General features: G+C 38.8%; 1 protein-coding gene across 1 annotated transcript; it reads right to left on the bottom strand.

Moving 5' to 3' along the window:
- Nucleotides 1–342: 342 nt before the first annotated feature.
- Nucleotides 343–22,223, bottom strand: scap (SREBF chaperone). The gene is made up of 23 exons (XM_052577685.1): nucleotides 22,057–22,223; nucleotides 17,486–17,686; nucleotides 14,498–14,618; nucleotides 13,680–13,837; nucleotides 13,345–13,553; nucleotides 13,152–13,257; nucleotides 12,839–13,011; nucleotides 11,193–11,319; nucleotides 10,540–10,652; nucleotides 9,987–10,081; nucleotides 9,782–9,880; nucleotides 9,424–9,636; nucleotides 8,663–9,027; nucleotides 8,438–8,584; nucleotides 6,436–6,637; nucleotides 6,229–6,344; nucleotides 5,637–6,141; nucleotides 5,461–5,546; nucleotides 5,279–5,361; nucleotides 4,823–4,989; nucleotides 3,643–3,723; nucleotides 3,260–3,466; nucleotides 343–3,150 (listed from the first exon to the last, which is right to left on the bottom strand). Exons 2-23 carry the CDS (start codon nucleotides 17,605–17,607, stop codon nucleotides 2,905–2,907), a joined length of 3,741 nt encoding a protein of 1,246 aa, XP_052433645.1. The 5' UTR covers nucleotides 17,608–17,686; nucleotides 22,057–22,223; the 3' UTR covers nucleotides 343–2,904.
- Between the last annotated feature and the right edge of the window lie 126 nt (nucleotides 22,224–22,349).

Raw genomic sequence — 22,349 nt, 5'->3', positions numbered from 1 at the left:
TGATAATAATATTTACATATTTTCCAAGTATGCTGTACATCACACATTCAAATTTGTTATTTGTTCTGAAAACATATCCACCTTATTCTCATGTTACAATTCAAATTACCAATGTTTCCCTCCATCAAGTTGCTCTTTTCAATAAATGCAAGGTGTTTCTGTTTACTGTCAGGTTAAGTTTGCTATTTAGTTTAAAATCGTAAAATCCTGTACCACTAAGATAATGTTTAAAGAGTAGACCAAGTGCATTACTGCAAGCAAGCTACAAATACGGATGATAAATTATTTAACCCAGAATATTACTTTAATACAAATGAGTTTAACAAATGAGGACAGAGAAAACACTTTTTAAAGACTTTTTATTTGCGAATTAGTACAAAGTTTTTTTTCTTCTCCCGTGTTAAAAATAGATCAGAGCATTAGTTACATCCTCTACTGTCTGATTACACTATGTAGTGTATTTGGGAAAGACAGAGAAGAGGGCAGAGCAGGCCCCCATAAAAAAAAGACGAAACAATATTTACACCCAGTCTCTCTCTGCCCCTCCCCATCTTAAGAAACAGTGCAACATTCAGGCATTTCACATCGCTTTAAACATCCTCCAACTCTACTTCAGCAGCAGTAAGATACAGCAAGTTGACAGCAGTATTTCACTTCAATACCGCATGCATCGATCAGGTCTAGGAATGCGCTCCTCTGGGAAGGCAGAGCGAGCAGTAGAATCAACACAATGGAGCTTGGTGCTATTTCACTCCTCACAAAAAAACTGCCATTGTACGTTGCAGCGACCCTGCCATCAACTAAATGATGCTTTTCAGTATGGTCGTGGAAAGGATTATAAATCATTGTCTTCTCTCAGACCTCTGTTCTCATGTGGTTAATCTGATCATGTGACAAGTTTTAACCACTCGTAAATATTTCTGAACAATTCCCGGCTGCTAGCCATACATTTGTTCTTGAGCGATAACTGGCCATACATCACGTCATGGTGAAAATGATTGCTTTTTGCCATTTCTCTCATGTTTAAACAAGATTTGAGCATCCTTGCACTACACACAACAGCTGCACAGTCTGAAACTTGAGCAGTATCAATGCCACGATCACAAACCCACTGAAAAATGCACATACATATCCTTAAAAAAAAAAAATAGTACAATTGTTTTGACCAATGCTACTACATGGTTTCAAGCGTGTCGTTCATAAAATTAACTAATTAGGTAAACATAAGTTCTCTCATTAACATTATTAACTAATATTTACATTCGTAAAACATGGCTAATAACTGACTGAGTCATGTGCATTTTTCTATTAACTTAATCAGACGGTAAACCATTTTTCTGGCTTCAATTGTTTTGGGGACTGTAGTTATGCTCTGACGTTGGGTGATTCGTATCGATGGCTTAGCTAAAAATGTACCTGGCATACAGGTGCTGCAGAAGTGAGCCCTACTAAATGTTCATTCAGGATTTCAGGAAACAGATATGACATCATAGCATGTGCCAAGGAATATTTTCCATGTGTTTAAGGCAGGACTGGAATGAGAACATCTCCCTTTCTCTTTTCTCTAGCCACCCTTCTTGCTGCCCGACATCTGTCAGTAACTGACTTGATCAATATAATCATATTATTTTGGTGTAAGTTAGTATATAAAAATGCATGACCACCATGTATCTCCACTTCAGCTTATCTACAAGCTAAGTTTCATACAAATCGTTAGAAATTTCACTAATAAATAATTGATTTCAATATTAAAAACAGATCCCCCACCTCAACCCAGAGATTCAGACGTATACAGTACGCTCTTACAAACACAGCCACTCACAGAAACACCACATCCAGGTCAAATTTCACCCCAAAATCAAAATAAATTGCAAAAAGAAACTAAGGTCTACTAAAAAGATCATAAACAATATTTGCACTGTGATTTTTTTTTGTGAAAATTAACACCCCCTCCCAAATTTTCTATACCGAAAATATTAATATGAAAAAAAAACTTAGTAAAAAAATAAAAAAAATAAAATAAAATTAATCATTGTTTTTGTTTTGTTTTTTATGAAAAAAAATCAGTATATGAATTCTAATATATAATATACAAATTATTTTATATACATGTAAAATAATCTTTAATATAAAAAAATTGATATAACTTACTTTATATAACTATATATAAGGGCTGTTTAATTGTCAATAAAAAAAAAAAATATAGGTTTGGTCCTAAAATATGTTTACGTTCTTTATGCACGGTTGCAAAAAAAAGAAAAAAGAAAAAGGAATTCCTATGCGGTTGCTAAGATGTTCAAGCTTTCAGTCTTTAATCAAACCAAAATAATTATTTTGATTATGGGGTGCAATGTGACCTGAACACTTCTGAGGATTCAAACACTCAAACACTGTTGCACGCAAAGAGCAAACTCCTTTCAGCAGGAAATATCTATGCCTTTTTTTTCTGCCCCAACGACCACCTTTCATTCCTCCTCTCCCTCAGCAAACATGTTATTGTGAACTCTGTCACACAGCTGAGAGTTTCTGGGCTGGGCGGCCTGGCCTTCTCACTGTGAGCTTGTTACTATTCACACAAACACACATCTTAAGGCAGGCCAAGTGAGCCAGCTCTCACTGTCAGCAGCTATGCAATTCTGTCTGGATTCATATACAGAATAATTTGTACGATGTTCTAACAAAAGTACAAAATGCTCTGATGAAGCATCAGAGGCCTACTGAACACCAAACATTCAGGTTTTGCATTTTACATCCTGTTCAGATGTGGAAGTAGCCACTCAAGACACGAGAAACGTCATTCATGTCTGCAATGAACCTGTGATGATACAGGTTAAAGGGCGAATGCTTTTGTACGGGCCACTCTGAAAATCTGCTTATTTTGTGGGCTGGTGTTTGTGTGTGTGTTCAGTCCAGCTTCTCCAGAACAGAGGGCACGTAGACTAGGCTGAGCTCGCTACCAAAGTCACAGACTATGGCGGCATTGTCCAGAACCAGGAGCTGCCTGACGCTCTGACCTTCGCTGCTCTGGCCCAGATACACCGTCTGCAGCAGGTCCCCGTAGTTCAAGTCCCAAAACGACACGCAACCTTGTCCTCCCGTCACCAGCAGGCTTTCAGAGATCACCCCTAGACTGGCCCCACAGCCCACCTCCTGAAACCCAGAGAAAGACATAAGGGGTTTTGTTACTTCATTAATAACAAATCACAACATGCTGATTTGTTGATGAAATCCTGCAGTCATAATGTTCCTAATCACACACCTGTTGTATGGAGTACAGTTTTATGCCTGTGCTACGGTCCCAAATGCAAATGAGGTCATCCAACCCACTGCTAATGATACAGGAAGTTGTGCAAACCAATGAGGTGACATCACCGCGGTGACCGTAAACGTGGCTCACACGGCTGCCAGTAAGGACGTCCCACACGCAGATGGTACCGTCTTGACCCCCGCTGGCTAGAACCATGGTCTACAACACAGCACAGAAAAATTTGGAAGTTATTATGGAAGTGTACTTGTTTTTCACCTGTGTATCCATCCATCCATTCATAATGTTTTCAGTTAATTTACAGGATTTTAAATGAGAAATATGAGCAGCAATATTACACAAGATGTATATGTGCGAGATAGTGATGGGATTCTGACCTGGTCTACGTATATGGCAGTTATTCCACCCGAGTGGCCCTGCAGGGTGAAGAGACAACAAGAATCCTCCAAACGATACACCTATCAAAGAAAAATGTCATAAGCAACAAACTAAAGCATGAGTTAACTGTAGGCTTGAACAGAATTTCCAGCATCTGAACAAATTTACAGCCTGAGGACTAAATGTAAAGTTCCACAAATAACCCTTATGTTTTTAATTAATATTTTGCATATAATAATGCTTTAAATAACCAGTGTTGCACTTTCTGCCCTATTTAACATGTTTTACTGTATTCACACACACACATACACAGTGGCGTGATTAGGTTTTTGTCCCCTTCCTGTTTTATTTTTAATTTTTTAACATTTTTTGCATATTTGTCACAAAAGATTCAGATCATCAAACAAGTTTTAATATTACACAAAGAAAATACAAAATGCCTTTTTTAAATATTAATTTCATTTATTAAAGGGAAAAAGCTGGCCATACAAAATTAATTAGATTAACCACATTCTTTTAGAAAGAATGGAAGTCTGTGGCGTTCAAGAGTGGAATCAATCTGGGATCAATACAATATCTAATCTGATATAATCTCATCAAAAATAATTTGCCCATAAAACCACAACTTGTGTCATGTAAAGCTTGGTCAACAGATTCACATATAGATCAATAATATAAAATACACAAATTGATTATAATTAATAACTGACGTGGGTAGCTGAAAAAATATATTTTGGGTGAGTTGTTATACACCTATGTTGTGTTTGTTATAAACATGATTAAATGTCCTCCTTTTATGCATCAGGTGGGATCGTGAAGCGCCAGTTTTTTAAACCAGCTCTCCGGACCCTTCCAATAACGCATGACGTTCGAATCTTCAAACGTCAATCACGTGATGTTGTCATTTCGATAAAAGCACATCAGCATATATACACACATATATATATATATACATATATATATATATATATATATATACACACACACACACACACACATGTATATATATATATAGCTGAGCTATGTATGTGTTCATTGTCTGATGAAGATCGTTTATGCTTGAAACATCACCTGTGCTGAAAACAAATATTTTTCTACTTTTGGAGCTGTGGTGTGCAAACTTTGATTTTCCCTTTTACATATTTATTTCTATTTCCCATATACTCATATGTTTCTTACCCTGACTGTATGGTCCTGGCTGCCGGTGACCACTCTGCCCGCGGCAGCTTTGAGCACAGTGATGGGCTTCTGGTGGGCACACTGCACTGAGCGCGTCAGCTGACAGCTGATCACATCCTCACTGCTGTAACAGGGGGAGGGGGGCAGACTTCCTCGGCCTGGGGGTCCTAACACAGACACACACAAAGATAAAAACGCTTAAAGGGCCTTGAACATGCTGTCTCTGCAAGGTCAGAAAGTTCTTGGATTTCATCAAAAGAAGCTTAATTTGTGTTGATTTTATAGAAATTAGACCAAAAAGTCTAGTTGAAAAACGGACAAACAGAACATTTTTTTAAAATCACATTCCATTTCATTATTTTACATGACATTTCCTGGCCTGGCTTTGGCCTTTTTCAAGGCCGTGAGAATGTTGTATTTGAGTATCCTCTTTTCTATTATTTTGCCATGACTCACCGCGATATTGCAGCAACCCCAGAGGCTTGTTGATCTCCACTGTGAAGAAATCCAGTGAGCCATTTAAACGAGCTGCCACAATTCTGCAATTGAAAATACTCCCATTAGCAAGAAAACATGAGTCAGGTGTGACATGAGTGTGGCTTAGATATATGTGAGCTTCAGGTTGTTGTGAAATGCACCTGTTATTAAGAAAAGCCAAGGCAGTGATTCCAGATACTCCATCTTCATTAATGCACCGTAATGATCCTTCTACTGCATCCCACAGCTAATAGATAAAAGAAAACAAGAACAGCATATTAAATCACATTGCTATATCAACATATTCTCCTTATAAAAAGCCCGCTCTTTCTCTCACCTCCAGTTTTCCACTGCTGCGGCCCGTGGCAATGAGGTTACCCCTCAGCTCCATGGCCCACACCGAGCTGTCCCAGTCGCCATTGCCTTGCGGGGGGAGCTCTGCTGGTAAAACAGGCTGGTCCCCGAGGCTATGTCGCCTTTGCTGTGAAGCCGGAGGAGAAGGTGGGAAGGCCAGTGTTGGTGAGGGCTCATGCTCCTGGTATGCTTTCTCCACCAATACCCCGAAATTAAAGCCAGAGCTGCTTAACGTCTGAGATGGGGGCAATGACCCAAAGTTGGTGTCGATGAGAGGAGTGAGGTCTGGCTGGTCCCCAAACAGGGCAGGGCGTGCAGGGGTGGTCCTCCTCCTTATTGGGAAAACGTCTACATCTGGCCCTCCCATCACTACTCCTCCTGGTTCCCGAAAGTCTGCCGCCAAAAGGCTCTCGGCCTCACAAGCGCTTATGTGATCCCAGCCATTACGGTGCTCCCAACAACCACTGCTGCTGCTGCTCCTGCGCAGACTTAAAGATAAGACACATAAAGATATGCATTTCATTTATTAGTGGCCATGCAGTGGGTTGCAGGTTTGAGTTTATAAATTTCCTTACCCATTGTTGGGTATAACAGTAAGACAGTCTCCAGTCTGTGCGTCCCACACACGGATCTGTCCCGCCAGACAACAGCTGGCCAGCAGCATTCCATCACTGGCCAGACACTCAATGTCCTGTGAAGAGATGCCAAAGATAATTTGATATGTTTCAGATGCATTTATGGAAACGCGTCACTGCGTCGGTGCAAGTCAATTTGATTCTCACCATGCTGTGGCCTCTCAGAAGCAGAGGGGAAATTTCACTGATTGGCGGTGAGTAGCCGTACTCATCGCAGGGCAGTTCTCCTCTGCGACGGCGACCATGGGGAACCCCGTTCTGCCCGTAGTTCCGAGGGCAGAGCACACGATACAGACAGAAGAGTAAGAGAACTAACACCACACCGGCGAAAAGTCCAAGAGCTGCCACCCTGCACAAACACATATTACAACAAAGTAAAGTAAAATAAAATAAAATCAATTAGTCCAAACAATGTCAGATGGGGGAGCGTTTGAGAAACCTGACATTAAACACTTCTTATTTTTTTCCTAATCTGCGTGGTGCCCTACTGACACATACACTACACACTTCACCTGTAATGAATGGGTCAATCAATCAATTTAAAGCTGGCATGTGAGCATGAGCCCCTGCAAGACAAGTCTCTCTTGAAATTCCTGTCCACCCACTTCCAGGAATGGGAACCCAAAGGTAAGCATTACATGCAGAAAGTTGGGACAACATCTGAGCATGTGCACATACTCTTGATCTGTCCTCACGGGATAATTGCAGCACAGAAAACAGGAAACACAGGCAGGGGGCCAAAGGAAGAATAAGGAGGAGGGGCCAAGTTTTAGAACAAACTGAACTACATCTATCTGATGTGTATCTAACAACCATAACGTTCTCATAGATAAGCACGGGGCCTTGGAACAATGACCTTGAATGTTTGTTTGTGAATGAGATAGACTATTGTTGGTTTCTGCAGTCAAATATATGGATCTCCTTGTGCTAGTAAGAGATATGAACGAGTGCTCGTGGTTAATCAGTGACATTTTTCCACGTATAAATGAAAAATGTAAGTGTTTGTTTACAAAATGAAAATATTGTGGTCATGAGGTTTAAAACCACTTGATATTTGTTCACAGAAAGACCACAAAGGAAAATGGTAATGCATGTTTTCTGAGAAAAGTCATTGAGTAACTTACAGATTACTAATAAAGACTGCTGTCTGATCTATAAATACAAGAAAAAGGACAAAAGAAAATATTTTCTTATGCTTACAACCCTTTAGTGAACACCCAAATAGCGTAGGAGTTTTACGAAAGAGAATGAAGTCTTTATTTATCACAAACTGACAGAGCTGGTGGAATTTGTTTGTTCGGTGTCGCCACAAAATGCACCACATTAGATTACTCAATAAAAAAAGGGAATTTGTGACTCTGCTGAGCCAGGCCTTTTACATTTTCTTAAGGTACAATATATAATTTACAGGTTTGTATATATATATATACATATATATATGCCAAATGAAATGATAAGAGTATTTTTTCACCTGAGGGCAATATGCATATAAAATATATTTGTATGTTATATTTTATATATTTATGTCATATACTTCAAACCTGTAAACTCATGAAAAAAATAATTCAAATAATACTACTAATAATAATTCAAATAATTTTTTTAATAAATGCTTTTTTTGCCACCAATAATTTCTAGTCATCCTACCATGGTTTACACAAAAATATTAAGACGCCCAACGGTTTCCAACATTGATAATAATAAAAACTGCTGAGCACCAAATCGGCACATAAACTATGATTTAGGAAGGTCACGTGACAGAAGACTGAAGTAATGATGCTATAAACTCAGCATTACCATCACAAAAATAAAGTACATTTAATTTTTTTTTTATATTTTAATACAAAATTTTTTACAATTACTGTTTTAACTGTATTTTTGATGAAACTAATGCAGCTTAGGTCAGCATAAGACACTACTCAAACATTCATAAACATTGATACACTCGGTGTATCAAACATAAATAAAATTAAATAAACAAAAACAAAAGCAGGAATACATCTTTTTGGCTTCATTTGTTAAATATCTGGTGCATTGTTGCCTAAGCTATGGTTCATTTATAATAATAACTCAAACTGAATGGGTAACTGAATAAGTAACGTTTATAAAAATAGGTAGAGTGCCCAAATAGCTGAAGTGCAACACTGACTTGTAGAGTGTGAGATCTGTCTGAAGATCAGAGGTCTTGATGCTGGGAGGAGGAGCGTGGTGTGTATCCTGGGGATGGCGTGTGTCTATGGCCTCTTGCGGGGTGAGATGGAGCGTGACGGGGATGACTGGAAGAATGCTGATGTACCTGAGGGAATCAGATAAAGGCTTAACTAAGAAAGGGCCTGAACCATATCATCTATTAAGAGATAAGAAAGTAGCGTACCTCTTTGCAAGAGTGATATTGTAATAGCTAAAGAGTGAGGGCCAGTGGCGGAAAGAAAGCCGCCTCCACAGCTCCTCGTCCTCAGGGCCCCAAGTGATCTGGGGGCTGGACACCGGGGCAACACCTGGGCGGGCTGCTCGGTGACCCTGAGATTGGTTTTCAGGTAGAGGAGTGGGTTCAGGGGCAGGAAGCACGCTCAGTGTGCTGGTTGGGTCTCCACCAGGAAATACTGGAGCAACGCCCAAGTGAGGAGGAAGCCCCGCCTCCCCAAGAGGGCTCTGCTCTGACACCTGGGCAGCAAGGAAAGTACTCAGACCAGCAGGGTCTGTGTAGACCAGGATACCAATCCAGATAACAGTGCCAACCTAATAAATAAAGAGACAACACATTTAGATCAAATAAAGCATTATTTTATGCTTCTATTTTCATTTAATTTTAGACCATTCAAAAGTGTGGTTTCGTAAGATCTTTCAAAGTTTTTAAAAGTTGTATGCATGTTTTTTTATTTTTGCCTTTTTTGTTATAGGACATATCAGTTTCTTTCTTATGGTAAACATAAAAGAAGATATTTTGAAAAATGCTGGTATTTAAACAGTTGATGGTGACCATTTTTTTTCTCTACTATAGAGGTCAGTGGGGACCAACATCTATTTGGTTGTTCAAAATTCCTCAAAATAGATATTTTTTTGGTGCAACATAAGAGAGAAACTCATACAGTTTTGGAACAACATAGGGGTGAGTAAATGGGGTGTAATTTTTACCATGATGATTCTCTGTGCCAGGCGAGTGCGGGCTAGGAAGTACACCACCCTGAGCCTCTTGGGCAAGCGGAGGTTCCGGAAAGCAGGAGTCTGCAGGGTGATGGTGTGGGGAGAAGGGCGGGGTGGTGGAGGTGTCTCTCGTGGACGCAAAGGGCCTGGTTTAGGCGGAGGCATCCCTGCTTCTGCCGGGAGACGCCTGTTCAGATCAGCCAACTGTTAATGGAAGACATGAGGGTTGGGAAAGATGATACAAATCAAACTGAACATTCTACACAAAGTACTCAGATGAAGCAATGAATGATTCAGCCATTTCTCATGGAATTGTAAAAAAAAAATATTCTGTGCGGGTGGTTCTCACCTCCATGCGGCGTATGTCAATAGACAGCACAGTGGTGAAGAAAAACATCTGCAGGAAGAAATCGGACACCAGACCGACCACAGCAAACAGACAGAATTCCTACACACAAAAGAAAAAGCGGAAAGTGTAAAGCGTTTGTGTTCTGGTTCTATATAACTACCACCAAAAGCAGATCATATATCAGAGATATTTACAAGAGCTTCACCTGTATTGCTGGTACAAATGTGAAGTATCCAATGAGGATGATGCACAGTTCAGTTGCCATATTCTTCATGATGGACCAGCTCTCATTGCTTAGACCTGAAGACAGATCCAAGAAATAGAAAAAAAAATACAGACTTTTGCCAGAGTGTGCCATTCAATTTGGTCTAATTTTAACCTCCCAAACTTTCAAAACACTTTAAACTGAAAAAAAAAAGACTTCAAACAAAAAACAGGTTACTAAGGGATTTAGGGGAAAAAATAAAATTAAATACATTTTTAAAATTTAATAAAATAAAAAAAAAAGTGTTTAAAGCAGCAAAAAAATTTTTATATATATATTGATGTTTGTTGTTTATCTTAAACAAGGTTACCTGAACTATATTCTATATTATTGAGAGAGCTTTGTAATGAAAAATTCTTTATAAGTGTCACTACCTAACTGTAAGACTGTAAGTGCTTAGTACTGAATGGGCTGCTACTTGTATTCAAAACACAAGGAAAGAAAAACTGAGTGTACATGTTTTAACAGTGCAGATGATTGCATCATCTCTGACCTTGAGCAATACGCAGCTTGACTTCAAGGTCGACAGGCGTTGACACAACAGACTTGGTGAGGACAAGGACATTCTCCAAACCAATTACCACCACAAGGTAAGGGAAGATTTCCCTGTAAAACAGCAGCAGAGAAACAACTAAACCTTAGAAAATCAATCAAAATTAATGTCTGATGAAAAAAATGTGAGGAACGTGAGGAGCTAGCTTATTATTAACTATAAAAACCTAACAGAAAAATCCACTGTAGCGTTCTTTGATTAGCTGAAGAGTTGACCTTATGCAGCCCTATTGTATCTTAGAAAAATATGGAGAATACATCTGGCCTAAAGAGTGTGTATGTATTGACTGCAGCCTGTTCTGGTGAACCAAGTCAAATTTGTTTGGACAGCTTGAGCTCACACCACTGTGACTGGAAGTCTTTACATGCAACCTTACAGGCTAGCATAGGACTATCCCTGCCCACTCAAACACTTCCTGGCAATGAAATCCCCTTCAACTGCTATCGTTATTATTGATGATTGGTTATACATCAACCTGCTCAAAGATCAGACTGATTATTCCTGAGGGATTAAGTCTATAGCAGCCCTGTGATAGTGATGAACAGAATCATTCTAGAGGTATGAATCAAGGTGTGTTTTGGCTGAGCTCCTACCCTCCATTCAGCGTGGGCGTCAGGCCAAACAAGGTGCAGAGTCCCACAGACATGAGCAGAGAGCTGAGGACCGTCACCACAGCGGCCAGCGCCAGGCCCCATTTGGATTTCACCATGTCAATCTTTCCTGTGAAGTAAGAGGCAGGGATTATCAGAATTATTGTTGTCAAGAGCATTTTACAAAACTTCATTAAGCATTTAAAATGCTGCTGGAAAGAGGGTATGAGAATTCTTGATGCTGAATGTGCTGTTCTGAGGATAATCGCCAGGCCAGACTGAAACACGAAAGCTCAGTCAGAAACCAAACAGCTCTGCTAATCTGAAAGCTTTCTGCTGCCAATTTACTGCTTTCCCCGGAGAACACTGTTGTATTACTTCTTACTAATTTAAGAGATATGCAATGATTATTTTAGAAAAATTAATAGAGAACAGTAGAAAACACTACAAATATTCCCATTTCTGTCTGCAATAATTCTGTCAACTGAGGTACTTCCACGACAAATATTAACAGTAGTGGACACAGATCAAGGCTCAAAGCTAAAGATTTCTGGATGTAAACACTGGTGATTATTTCTCACAAAGTGGTCTGAAACTGTTTACCTGCAAACAATCGTGAAAAGTTATAGAATCTACTGCTCATCAGATGGCACCTTAAATAAAATATTTCTGGTATCTTCTACAAACATGTAAACAGAATATCACCTAATATGATACCCTGTTTTATCTCCAAGGTCAGAATTTACAACTGGAACACATTACATTACACAACCAGGTATTCCATAACAGAAAACCAGAAAAACGTAGAAAAACTGCATTAATATATAACCGACGTGTTGTGTTTACCATTTGTTTAATAAAAATACAGTAGTATTAAGAAATAATATATATATAAAAAAAAAAAAAAATATATATATATATATAATATATATATATATATATAGAGAGAGAGAGAGAGAGAGAGAGAGAGAGAGAGAGAGAGAGAGAGAGAGAGAGAGAGAGAGAGAGAGAGAGAGAGAGAGAGAGAGAGAGAGAGAGAGAGAGAGAGAGAGAGAGAGAGAGAGAGAGAGAGAAACATAGAACTTTTTTTATATTTTAAAATATAGAATGCAGATTTATATATTTATTTAATTTACATTTATGCATTTAGCAGACACTTTTTTCCAAAGCGACTTGCAATCTATTCAGGCTATACAGTTTTTTTTTTTTACCAGTATGTGTGTTCCCTGGGAACTGAACCCACAACCTTTTTGCACTGCTAACACAATGCTCTACCACTGAGTCACAGGAACACAGTGATGCAATTCCTAATTTTCAACAGGCATTACTCCAGTCTTCAGTGTCACATGCTCCTTCAGAAATCATTCAAACATTCTGATATGTGCTCAAGAAACATTTCGTACTATTTTCATCGTTAAAAACTTGTGCAGCCAGTTGTGCTGCTTAATATTTTTGTGGAATTTCTGATACTTTTTTCAGGATTAATCTAGGTTGAAAAGACCAGCATTTATTTGAAACAAATAATTTGTAACACCACAAATGTTTTTTTCGCTTTAATCAATTTAATGCATTCTTAAATAAATTAAATGCTTAATTCTTTACAAAAATAAATGAATTAATGACAGAATATAGGTAGAGATGACACGTACGGGTGGAGAAGTAGATATAAGCAAAGAGGATGATGTAGGTGGTGACCAGAGGGATGAGCTCAGCGATGCCAATCTCCTCTTTGAAATGGACGTGCACCATGTGGTCTTCACGCAGAGTGCAGTTCACTGAAGGATGAAGGTGTTTCAGACGGGCTCGGAGACTGGCTACAAACCTGTCCAAAAAGACACACACACACAGGAAATGCTAAACATTTTGGATACTATGATTGGTTCACTACAAAAACGATATGTTTATAAAATGTGACGCCGGCCTTATACAAAACAATTAATTTGAAATATTACGAAGGCTGACCTTGCATCATAGGAGCTTAGTGCAATTGTGATGGTGTAAGTCACCACTCTCTTCTTGCTGTACAGGCTTACACCCGACTGCTTCCCCGGGACACCAAAGAGTAAATCTAAAAAGTAAAAATTGGCTTTCTTAACGAACAGGGGGAAACGTTTAATTCGAGCAGAGGTTAAATTGTATTTAAGGAGCTTCCTGCCTTTCAGAGTGGCTGAAGTATGAAGGCCTTTGGGTTCATGTTGGTGGACTGTTTTCAGGAGGTCTGGATCTGCATCAAACAGGTCCCGCCGGTTCTGCCAAAAGTTGCCAGGGGATACCAGCAGGCAGCCGTGCTCTGGAAGGACCGCCTGCATGCGCCGTAACCCTGGCAACAAGTCCGTTACCTGCAAGCACAGCGCCTCCAAACTTCTAAGAAGAGAGAAGTGAGGAAAACAGGAAAGACTGGGGTTGAGAAATGTGTGGTATCAAGGGCAAACAGAAATGGTTTGTAAATCAACCAACATGAGCTAATAAGCCAGGGGGGGAATCTTAGACCTGTCTGTGTAAACGTGGTTTCTGATCTCCTCCAGGAGACTGAAGACGCGCCCAAGGGGAGAGCGGAACACGTCCACAGGAACCAGACTGTTGTCCCATGGTGAAACTGCTGCCTTGACCAGGACCTGCTGGATGTAGGCCACCGGAGGACCCCGGTACTGCAAGAACAGCAGTATATTAGATCAAAAGCACAGTTCTTTAAAAAAAAAAAAAAAAAAAAGATTTTTACATTTTCTGTGGAGCCTAAGCTAATTCTCTGATGCTAAAGTGTTGCAGCTGGTTGTTTGCTGGCCCCAAGTCTAGAGGTAACTTTTCATAGACAGTCAGGTGTTTTGTCCAACAGGTGAAATTGTCTGAATACACCTTTTTTTCAACATGATTTGATGTTTATTCAGGTCTGTAACAGTGTAGGACACCTAGCGTTTGCAAGGTCTACAATCCCTGTCCAGTGCCGGCCTTAGCAATCATGTTAATACTTCCACAGAAAAGCCAAATAGTCCTAAAACTCCTAAAATGTAGCTCACCAAGGCTACAATTATTAAAAAAATATAAATAAAATAAATAATTTCAGTGTCACATGATCATTAATAAATCATTCTTATACATTGATTCGGTGCTCGGGTAACATTTACAACTATTAATGTTGAAAACAAATGTGCTGCTTAATATTTTTGGTAAAATCCTGATACATTTTATTTTAGAATTATTTTCCATATTCTTTGGGTAAATATATTAATTTAATTTAAAATAATAATAAAAAGATCTTACAGAACTGAAATTCTAACAGTAATGTATATCACACAATCATTTAATTTTACCCAATCAGGGAGCTCCGGCAGGTCACCCTGAGACTCATGGGATGGAACAGAGTAATCTCGTACTCCAGTGGTGAACTCGACAGGCCCTGTTCCTGGCAGAGGCAGCTTCAGCAGAGGGTAACTGGAAAAGAAAGCATGGTTACAGAACAACAAATCAATCTTTATTACCAACGTCAAGCTGCATTCCTCATAGACACGGTGCCTCCAAATAGAGGAATAGCCTTCTCATGATGAACAGGTCCATAAAACAAGTCATATTTGAATGAAAAGGGTGATAGGTATGCAAAGTGTTGTTTTTGCATTTTTTACTGACAGTTTTATAGCATTCAATCAGTCACACAGGTGCAGCAAGAGTAAACTTATAAGATAAACCTGCACCAGGAGGTACCACAGAGCACTATGATTAACTTGTCGTCTGTGTTACCCTCAGGCTAAACTAAGAATGTTACACTAAAAAAAGAAAAAGATTGTACAAGACCTACAATACTGCCTGCAGTACAAACACAAAGGACTGGGATACTCTCCAGATGGATGATCTGACCAACCCCTACTTCTCACAAAAGGAACATCTGTCACTCCTCTGTAAAGTGCTTCAAAAGCCACGAATATCCCCCACCAACAACAGCAGTGTTTTGAAGAGAGGAGCACAAGCTGATAAGGTTTAAAACACATGACACTGTTGACATCAGGGAAACAGAAGGCTATTGTGTGAAATACATTACACCTGGAATCTCGATGTGTTCTTTCCTTAACACAGTACGTACAAACTGAGGGACAACCCAATATCATTTTGTGTGCTTCACTTCCTGAATATAAATTCTGATAATTCCCTCACCCCCCCATCTCTTCTCAGTCTCAGTCGTTAAGAAATGAAGGTTTTTGACTCACTGGCTGAAGGTCCAAATAGCAGTTTCAGTACAGCTTCAAAAATCTCTATACAATCCCAACTGAGGAATAAGGATCTTATGTAGTATATACACTAATTTATTTACTTTTTAACCACAAATGTTCGTCTTGCACTGGCTGGACCTCACACATTATGTAGCCACGTTGGAAAGGTCACGCATGACTTCGGTGGAATACTGACCCAGTGTTTACAAAACAAAGGTGCAAAGACAAACACCCTTTCCAAAAGAACCTAAAACTGATGCTGGAAGAGAAAATGAGTTTTTCACCATACACTACCTTTTTGAACCAAAGTACACAGATGAAGAACTTTGCAGAGCTACTGCAAGATGATCATTTGTGGTTAAATAGTATATAAATTGTTTTTTTTTTTTTTTTACATTTATTTTTAGAAAATGACTAGTGGTTGACCGATATATCGACATATATCGGCTGTATCGGCCGATATTTGGATGTGTTTGAGGACTTTTATTTTGATGGCGCTGAGAAAGGCACTCTCCTCTTGTTTACTTTTGTTAACAGGTCTGTCTAATACGGATAGAAGTCTGTCTAATAATCAGATAGAGTGCTTAAACAAAGGAATTAATGTATACAAAAAGTATTATAATGATTGCTTTATACTATAATTAATAGAAAGGCAAACATTATAATACTTTCTCTTTTACCGACAGCATTCAGCAATTACGCATTTATCATTTAAACAATTCTTTGAAAGGCCAATGAACATTTAATTTTAAAAACCTTGCAAACTCAGTTGAATCCAGCTGTGAGATCTTGTGAAGTGTCTATGTGTATCCAGCGTGATCACGTGTTCTCTGTGTGACGGTCGGTCTGTGTGAATTGAATGCTTTAAACTTGAAACTCCTGGTATCAAATTATGCTGAACTTTATGAATTTCCCCACTGTCATATTCATGTCATTTTCTCTGTGTGCTGTATGTAAAATGAGTGTTACCTTGGCTTTATTTGCAAAAAATATGATTCCCAGTGCACACAAACTTCCCAGAATACCGAATGCCCTGATGGTTACAGTGTTTACTTCCTTTTTGAATTATATTTGTATTAAATATTTAATTTGTGAAAAATACTTTGTAATCTAAAGTATAAGTATGTTTATTGTATACAGATATTTTTAATCCATTGTCAAATTATTTCAAATTTCTTAAATATTAATAAAACATTAAAGAAAACTTTTATTATAATAGCATTATATCGACCCCCTGCTTTCCAAGATATCTTCGGTCGACCACTAAAAATGACCCATTATTCGTAAGATAAGACCTTTATACCTTGGCTGGGATCGTGTAGAGATCTCTGAAGCTGCACTGAAACTGCAATTTGGACTTTTAAATCGTGAAGTCCTCTATATGGAGAAAAATCCTGGAATGTTTTCCTCAAAAACCTTAATTTCTTTTCAACTCAAAAAAGAAAGACATGAACATCTTTGATGACATTGGGGTGGGTAAATTATCAGGAAAATCAGTATATTACTTGATTATCTGTCTTGAGGCTGAGTCAAGCTATTCTGCCCAGTCCATTCTCCTCTCTAGCTGAGAAAGAATTCAGACGTCCGCAGTGACAAGTAGCTGCCACTTCACAAAGCCTACTTCTGTTCCTCCAGGCAGCTCAAGACACTGAGCTGTTCTCTGGGAGAAATGTTCACACACTCACTCTTTTCCGCATGGATTTTGCCCTTTATCTGAAGCGTCAGAGATTTAATTCACATTTTGCTGACTGAGGCTAAAAGAAAAGCCATGAGAAACCCGTTTTCTCCAGCTCAGGGCTCCACACAGTCCTCCTGGCATGATCTTGCTGTCGAATCAAACTGTGCAGAACAACCGACCACAAGCCAACTTCATTCCTTTGTTGCCCTCTCTGACCCTTTCACACCCGAAAACATCCCACCCACAGATTTGTAAAGATAAGCTGCTTTTCCCAACCCACAGAAGTACATGAAGTACTTCAACATTGACAGAGGCCATCGGAGCCGTGGCCTGGCAGCCATTGTGTCCCCGATTAATTGAAATCTCGCTCTGATCCCATTACTTCCTGTTTGAATGAAGCATCACGACTGCACACTCACCAGCAGGTCAGGATGCTGGCAGAGGTGAAGAGAATGATGGGAACCGGGTAGGAGGCGCATAGCAGGCCGTGCCGGTAGAAGGCGGCCGAGATGTTCTGCCGAAGCCGCTCTCTCACCGTCATCCTGGGGGGAGGGGTCAGCTGATGGCCATCGAGTCTGCGTGTGCGGCCAGGGCGAGGGCACCGGCGTGCATCCAGGGATCTGTGCAAACAGGCATGAACAGAACTATAATTGTCTCTCTGTCATTGTGATGTGAAGAACGTGTTTTTCCTGTTGCTGATAAAACCCAAAATCTTTTATAGTCATTTAGAGCACATATTAAAAGCATTATATATATATTTTTGCTTCATAAACCGACTAAATGAGTAGTATCTTATGGCAAGCTTTATTGCTTTTCCTTACCAACAGTACAAAAACATTCACATGTATAGCCAACATAAAACTTATGCATTGATTCTGACATGACACAAGTCAGCAAATATACAGTTGAAAGAATACAACATATATATGTTAGCATACACTAACAATTTGTTTTTTTTAAGCGAATTTTGAAAGAAATTCAGTACGGATGCATTGAATTGATCACAAGTGAGAGTAAATACATCTATTTTGTTACAAAAGATTTATATTTTTAGTAGAGGTGGGCATAGATTAATTTTTTTAATCTAGATTAATCTCACTGTGATCTTGAAATTAATCTAGATTAATCTAGATTAAAATGGCTCATTCGAATTCTGCCGAAGGCATTCAGAATATGTGTTACCCAAATAAAATTGACAAACAGTAAGTCTTTGAGAAGGGGTTTATCAAGCTAGGTGGTGCATTAGAAAAGGGCCTCATCTCCTGTTTCCAAAGTGTATCACAAAGTGCTTGAAAAAGCTGTAAACTAATTCCACATTACACAAGGTGCAAACAACATTACTCCTGTTTCACACCAATGTTTAAGTTTTTTTTTTTTCAAGTTTGTAGGTGTCAAGGTACAGAAACCAAATAATAGCACTGGATAGTCTTCAATGTAAAAATGAAATATACAATCAGACCTACATTTATTCAGACACCTTCAACATTTCTCACATTATTACAGTTTTGGTATATATATCAAAAATTATATCTGGTTTCTGAATAATTTTTGGTTTGACTGTTAAAACTACAAAAAAATTCAGTCAAGAGCAATGAGTGATTTTCTTTTTCATTTTCTTGGATTAACATTACAGCAGCTAGTAGCTAAATTAGGCGCGGTCACTTTAAGAGACCATGAACGCATCCAATATAATACACATCCCATTTTTTTCCTCAACTGTTTACTTTCACTTAAGAAATAACTGACCGTTTTTTCTATCATAATTTCCAAGGTGGATATTTTGACATATTTTGTATGTATTTGTCGGCACAAGAGCAAAAATAAGCAAATTCGATGTTCTAGTGTTTTGAGACGCCTTTCTCTGCGCGAGCCCTGAACACCAGAACACCAGAACACCGCGGTGTTGAATGGGCTCTTTCACATCTTTTTGTTTGTTCAAACTGCGCTTTGCATTTGTTCGTTCGGGTGAAGGAGGAACTTCTAGGTGAACTTCGCAGAAGAGAGCTCGGTTCAGTGTCTCTGTCCGTGATACGTGGCTCTCTCTCTCGTGCGCACCTAACCGGCACGGTCTACTCTGTTCTGCTTTTCCGCGTCTAGTTTTTGGATGCTTTTATATTTAAATCGGCAAGCGGTACGGCTAAACAACACGTGAGAAAGATAAGCTTTCGTGACGATGCGCAGCAGTGGCCCGTAAACTGTCCTGAGCATCTTTTTAGGCTGTCCTCAGTGATTCAGTTATATAAAATATCAAGGTGAAAGTCATCATAGCTTGTTAGTATAGACCCAGCTCCCAACCCAACTTTGAGAATAGATTAACGGCGATATTTTTTTTATCGGCTGATAAGAGTCTCACGTTAACGCAGCACGTTAACGGCGATAACGGCCCACCACTAATTATTAGTACCGGTAAATGCTATTCTTTTGAACCTTTTATTCAACGGAGAATTCTGGAGAAAAAAAAATGTATCACTGTTTCCACAAAATTACTATTATAATTGACACAGAAGACGGCAGAAATGGTAGCTGAAAATTTAGCTTTGCATGACAGGAATTTATTACTTTTTCATTTTATATATATATATATATATATATATATATATATATATAGAAACAGAAAAGAGTTATTTTACATTGCAATAGTATTTTACAATATTACTGTTTCTATTGTATTTTTGGTCAAAATTGCAGCCTTTCTTTTAAACATCTTACCAACCCCAAAGCATTTTAATGGCAGTGTAGGCGTTAAAGCCAAACCTAGATTAAAAGAAATGCTAAAAGAGTCTTGTTCCTGGTTAGTTTATGATACCCAATGAATTAAATAACAATTAAATAATTAAACCTTATTGTGATCCGTTACCAACCAACCAAACTTAAACACTGCCAACAGCTGGCTAGCAGTTCCTTCTCTAGAAAACCTATCTGTTAGAGTTAACCCTTTGCCTAGAGGTAGTTTCTGGACTTTCAAACTCTGAAACCAGTGGGTTCAAGGGTTACACTGGCACTCTATGGTTTACAAAGGGCTCTTTTTTGTCATCGGGTGCCCCTGTGACTATACCACAGAGCACAAATTTTCCCCCCAGGAATTTACCTCCTGAGTGGCTACAGTTCATGCTTTTCTATAAATATTACATAAACAAGATGACACATACAGGCTCACAAAGATGCTACACATGTACTACTCAAGTTTGTGGGGAAATTTCATAACACATGATGCAAGAGATTTCATTAAAACAAACAGAGAGAGAGAGAGAGAGAGAGAGAGAGAGAGAGAGAGAGAGAGAGAGAGAGAGAGAACTATGATGAGCTAAACACTTCACTGAAAGCAGAATTAACCGAAGAATGCTAACACAGATCATAAGTAATTTGTTGTGAACAAGTAAATAACAAAATACATTTTTCTTTTTTTTTTTTTTTTACAAACATTCAAGACTTACAGAACAAGTAGACATAAGGAACACTTTTATGATAGTTGTATTATTTATTTGCATCCTTCCTGAAGTTTGGAAACTCCATTTTCAGGATTTAATTGTATGGAAAATATCACCCAACACAGACCTGTTTGTTCACCATTAGAAAGAGAGGCATACACATTTGAAAGACATGAGAGTGAACTAATTAATGATGACAGAATTTGCAACTTGGGGTCAATTATTCCAACTTATCCAACAGTCCCTTTCCCGTTCCAGCTTAGAGAGCGACCAACTGTATCAAACTGTGTCTTTACAGTTTCTTTCTTACTGCAATCGGACACAATCGGAGTCCAGAGACACCATTCACAGTCTGCAAAACTTGGCAAACCCAAATGCTACAGCATGGAAACAGGCAATTACTTTAAATTCTTAAGTGAATGTGCAGGCACGGGCTGAGAAACACAATTGCAGCTGACAGACGGACTGGCCTCCCTCTTTGCCAACCAACCCTCTTTGACAATTTGGTGACATAAGAACCTGGCAACTATCATGAATGCTGGGATAAAACTTTAGAGTGCAACGCAAAGTCGCTGCTTTGGACATAACCATCAAAAAATTACTAACAGTTCAATATTAAGAGCACAAACTACAGCAGTGCTTTCTTAAAATACACAAGTTAATATTGGTTTCCAAAAAGAAGGAATTTAAAAACTAGAAATCTGACAGCTTCTAGATTTACATCTGTATCAGAATGTTCCACTGTAAATCCTCTGATCATAATTCTACTGCAGAACAGCTGTCAGGGATATCTGCCTGCTCACATTCACTTCTCAATGCTTCATCATAAACAACAGAGACAAACTGACGGTTTTGCAGGTTATTTAATAGACTAATATAATTACAAAGCAATGCTGTGATAGCACCGTGGCATTGTTACGTATAAAACGGTAACACCATGCTATTTTTTTATGTCATAATATTTTATTTCCTAAATGTCATAGCATACCAAAATACGTAGTATATTTGTAACGTGCGGTGTTCAGGCTGATGCAATTCCCACGTTTCTGGATATTAAACTGTAAATTAGCTGAGCTGAAATCAGTCTAACAGAGCTAAAGCTAACGGGCACTGAACTACACATGAATACAGTTTTGCATTAACTCGGTTGTCTGCAATGTCCTGCATTTCATGCCTTTCAAAATCCTGAGATATTATTTATTATCTTTTTGTTATACAAGGAGATGAAACCGGTAACGTTACACGTCTCCATGGAATTAACTTTAGCCGAGCTGCTAACGCTTTAGCATTAGTTGATGTTTAAAGCATCTGCCAGTTTTATTTAGATTAGCTTGACGTATATAGACAATAAATAGAGCACATCACCCTAAAAATACGCATTCCGTTGACTCAACGTGACGGCAAGCTATGGGCATCTATCTAGGAAGTGCTTTGACAGCATGTTACTGGACCAGCTAACAGAAATAGTGAGCACTATTAAGGGCCTGCCATGCTTCTAAAATGCTCTAATTTAGCAATATAAACACACAAAGGAAAGAAAATGTGCTAAAATAACCACTTACCCTAATGACAGGTTCTACCCTTCCTCTCTGGGGGCTTGTTGTAACGCTGAATCTGCTCCTGCTGAGTTTCACACACAGGTGACTGACTGTACGACTCTACTGTTCTGTCTGCATCATATCAGCTAGTAAGCCAACGTGACCCCTCAACTTCAACCTCCAGAACAAAGCTGAAACGCGTCAAACTACGACTTCTACTGGCCAAAAAGAGGACGAAGTAAGAGTGAAAAGTGTAGACAATATTTTTTTCCTAATTGAAATTATCTAATGTTAACGTTAGTAAAAGGATTGTGATT

This window comes from Carassius gibelio, chromosome B16, assembly GCF_023724105.1.
Source record: "Carassius gibelio isolate Cgi1373 ecotype wild population from Czech Republic chromosome B16, carGib1.2-hapl.c, whole genome shotgun sequence".
NCBI lineage: Eukaryota > Metazoa > Chordata > Actinopteri > Cypriniformes > Cyprinidae > Carassius > Carassius gibelio.
Note: the sequence above shows the minus strand (reverse complement) of the source record. Positions and strands in the feature narration are given on the sequence as shown.

Bases quoted from the DNA above. Each gene is read 5' to 3' on its own strand.
- scap (XM_052577685.1), bottom strand. From the start codon at position 17,607: ATGACGGTGAGAGAGCGGCTTCGGCAGAACATCTCGGCCGCCTTCTAC. The intron at 9,637-9,781 runs GTGAGAACCACC...TTCCATTAACAG, and splicing joins TTGACATACGCCGCATGGAG to TTGGCTGATCTGAACAGGCG. The intron at 9,028-9,423 runs GTAAAAATTACA...TTTATTTATTAG, and splicing joins TGGCACAGAGAATCATCATG to GTTGGCACTGTTATCTGGAT.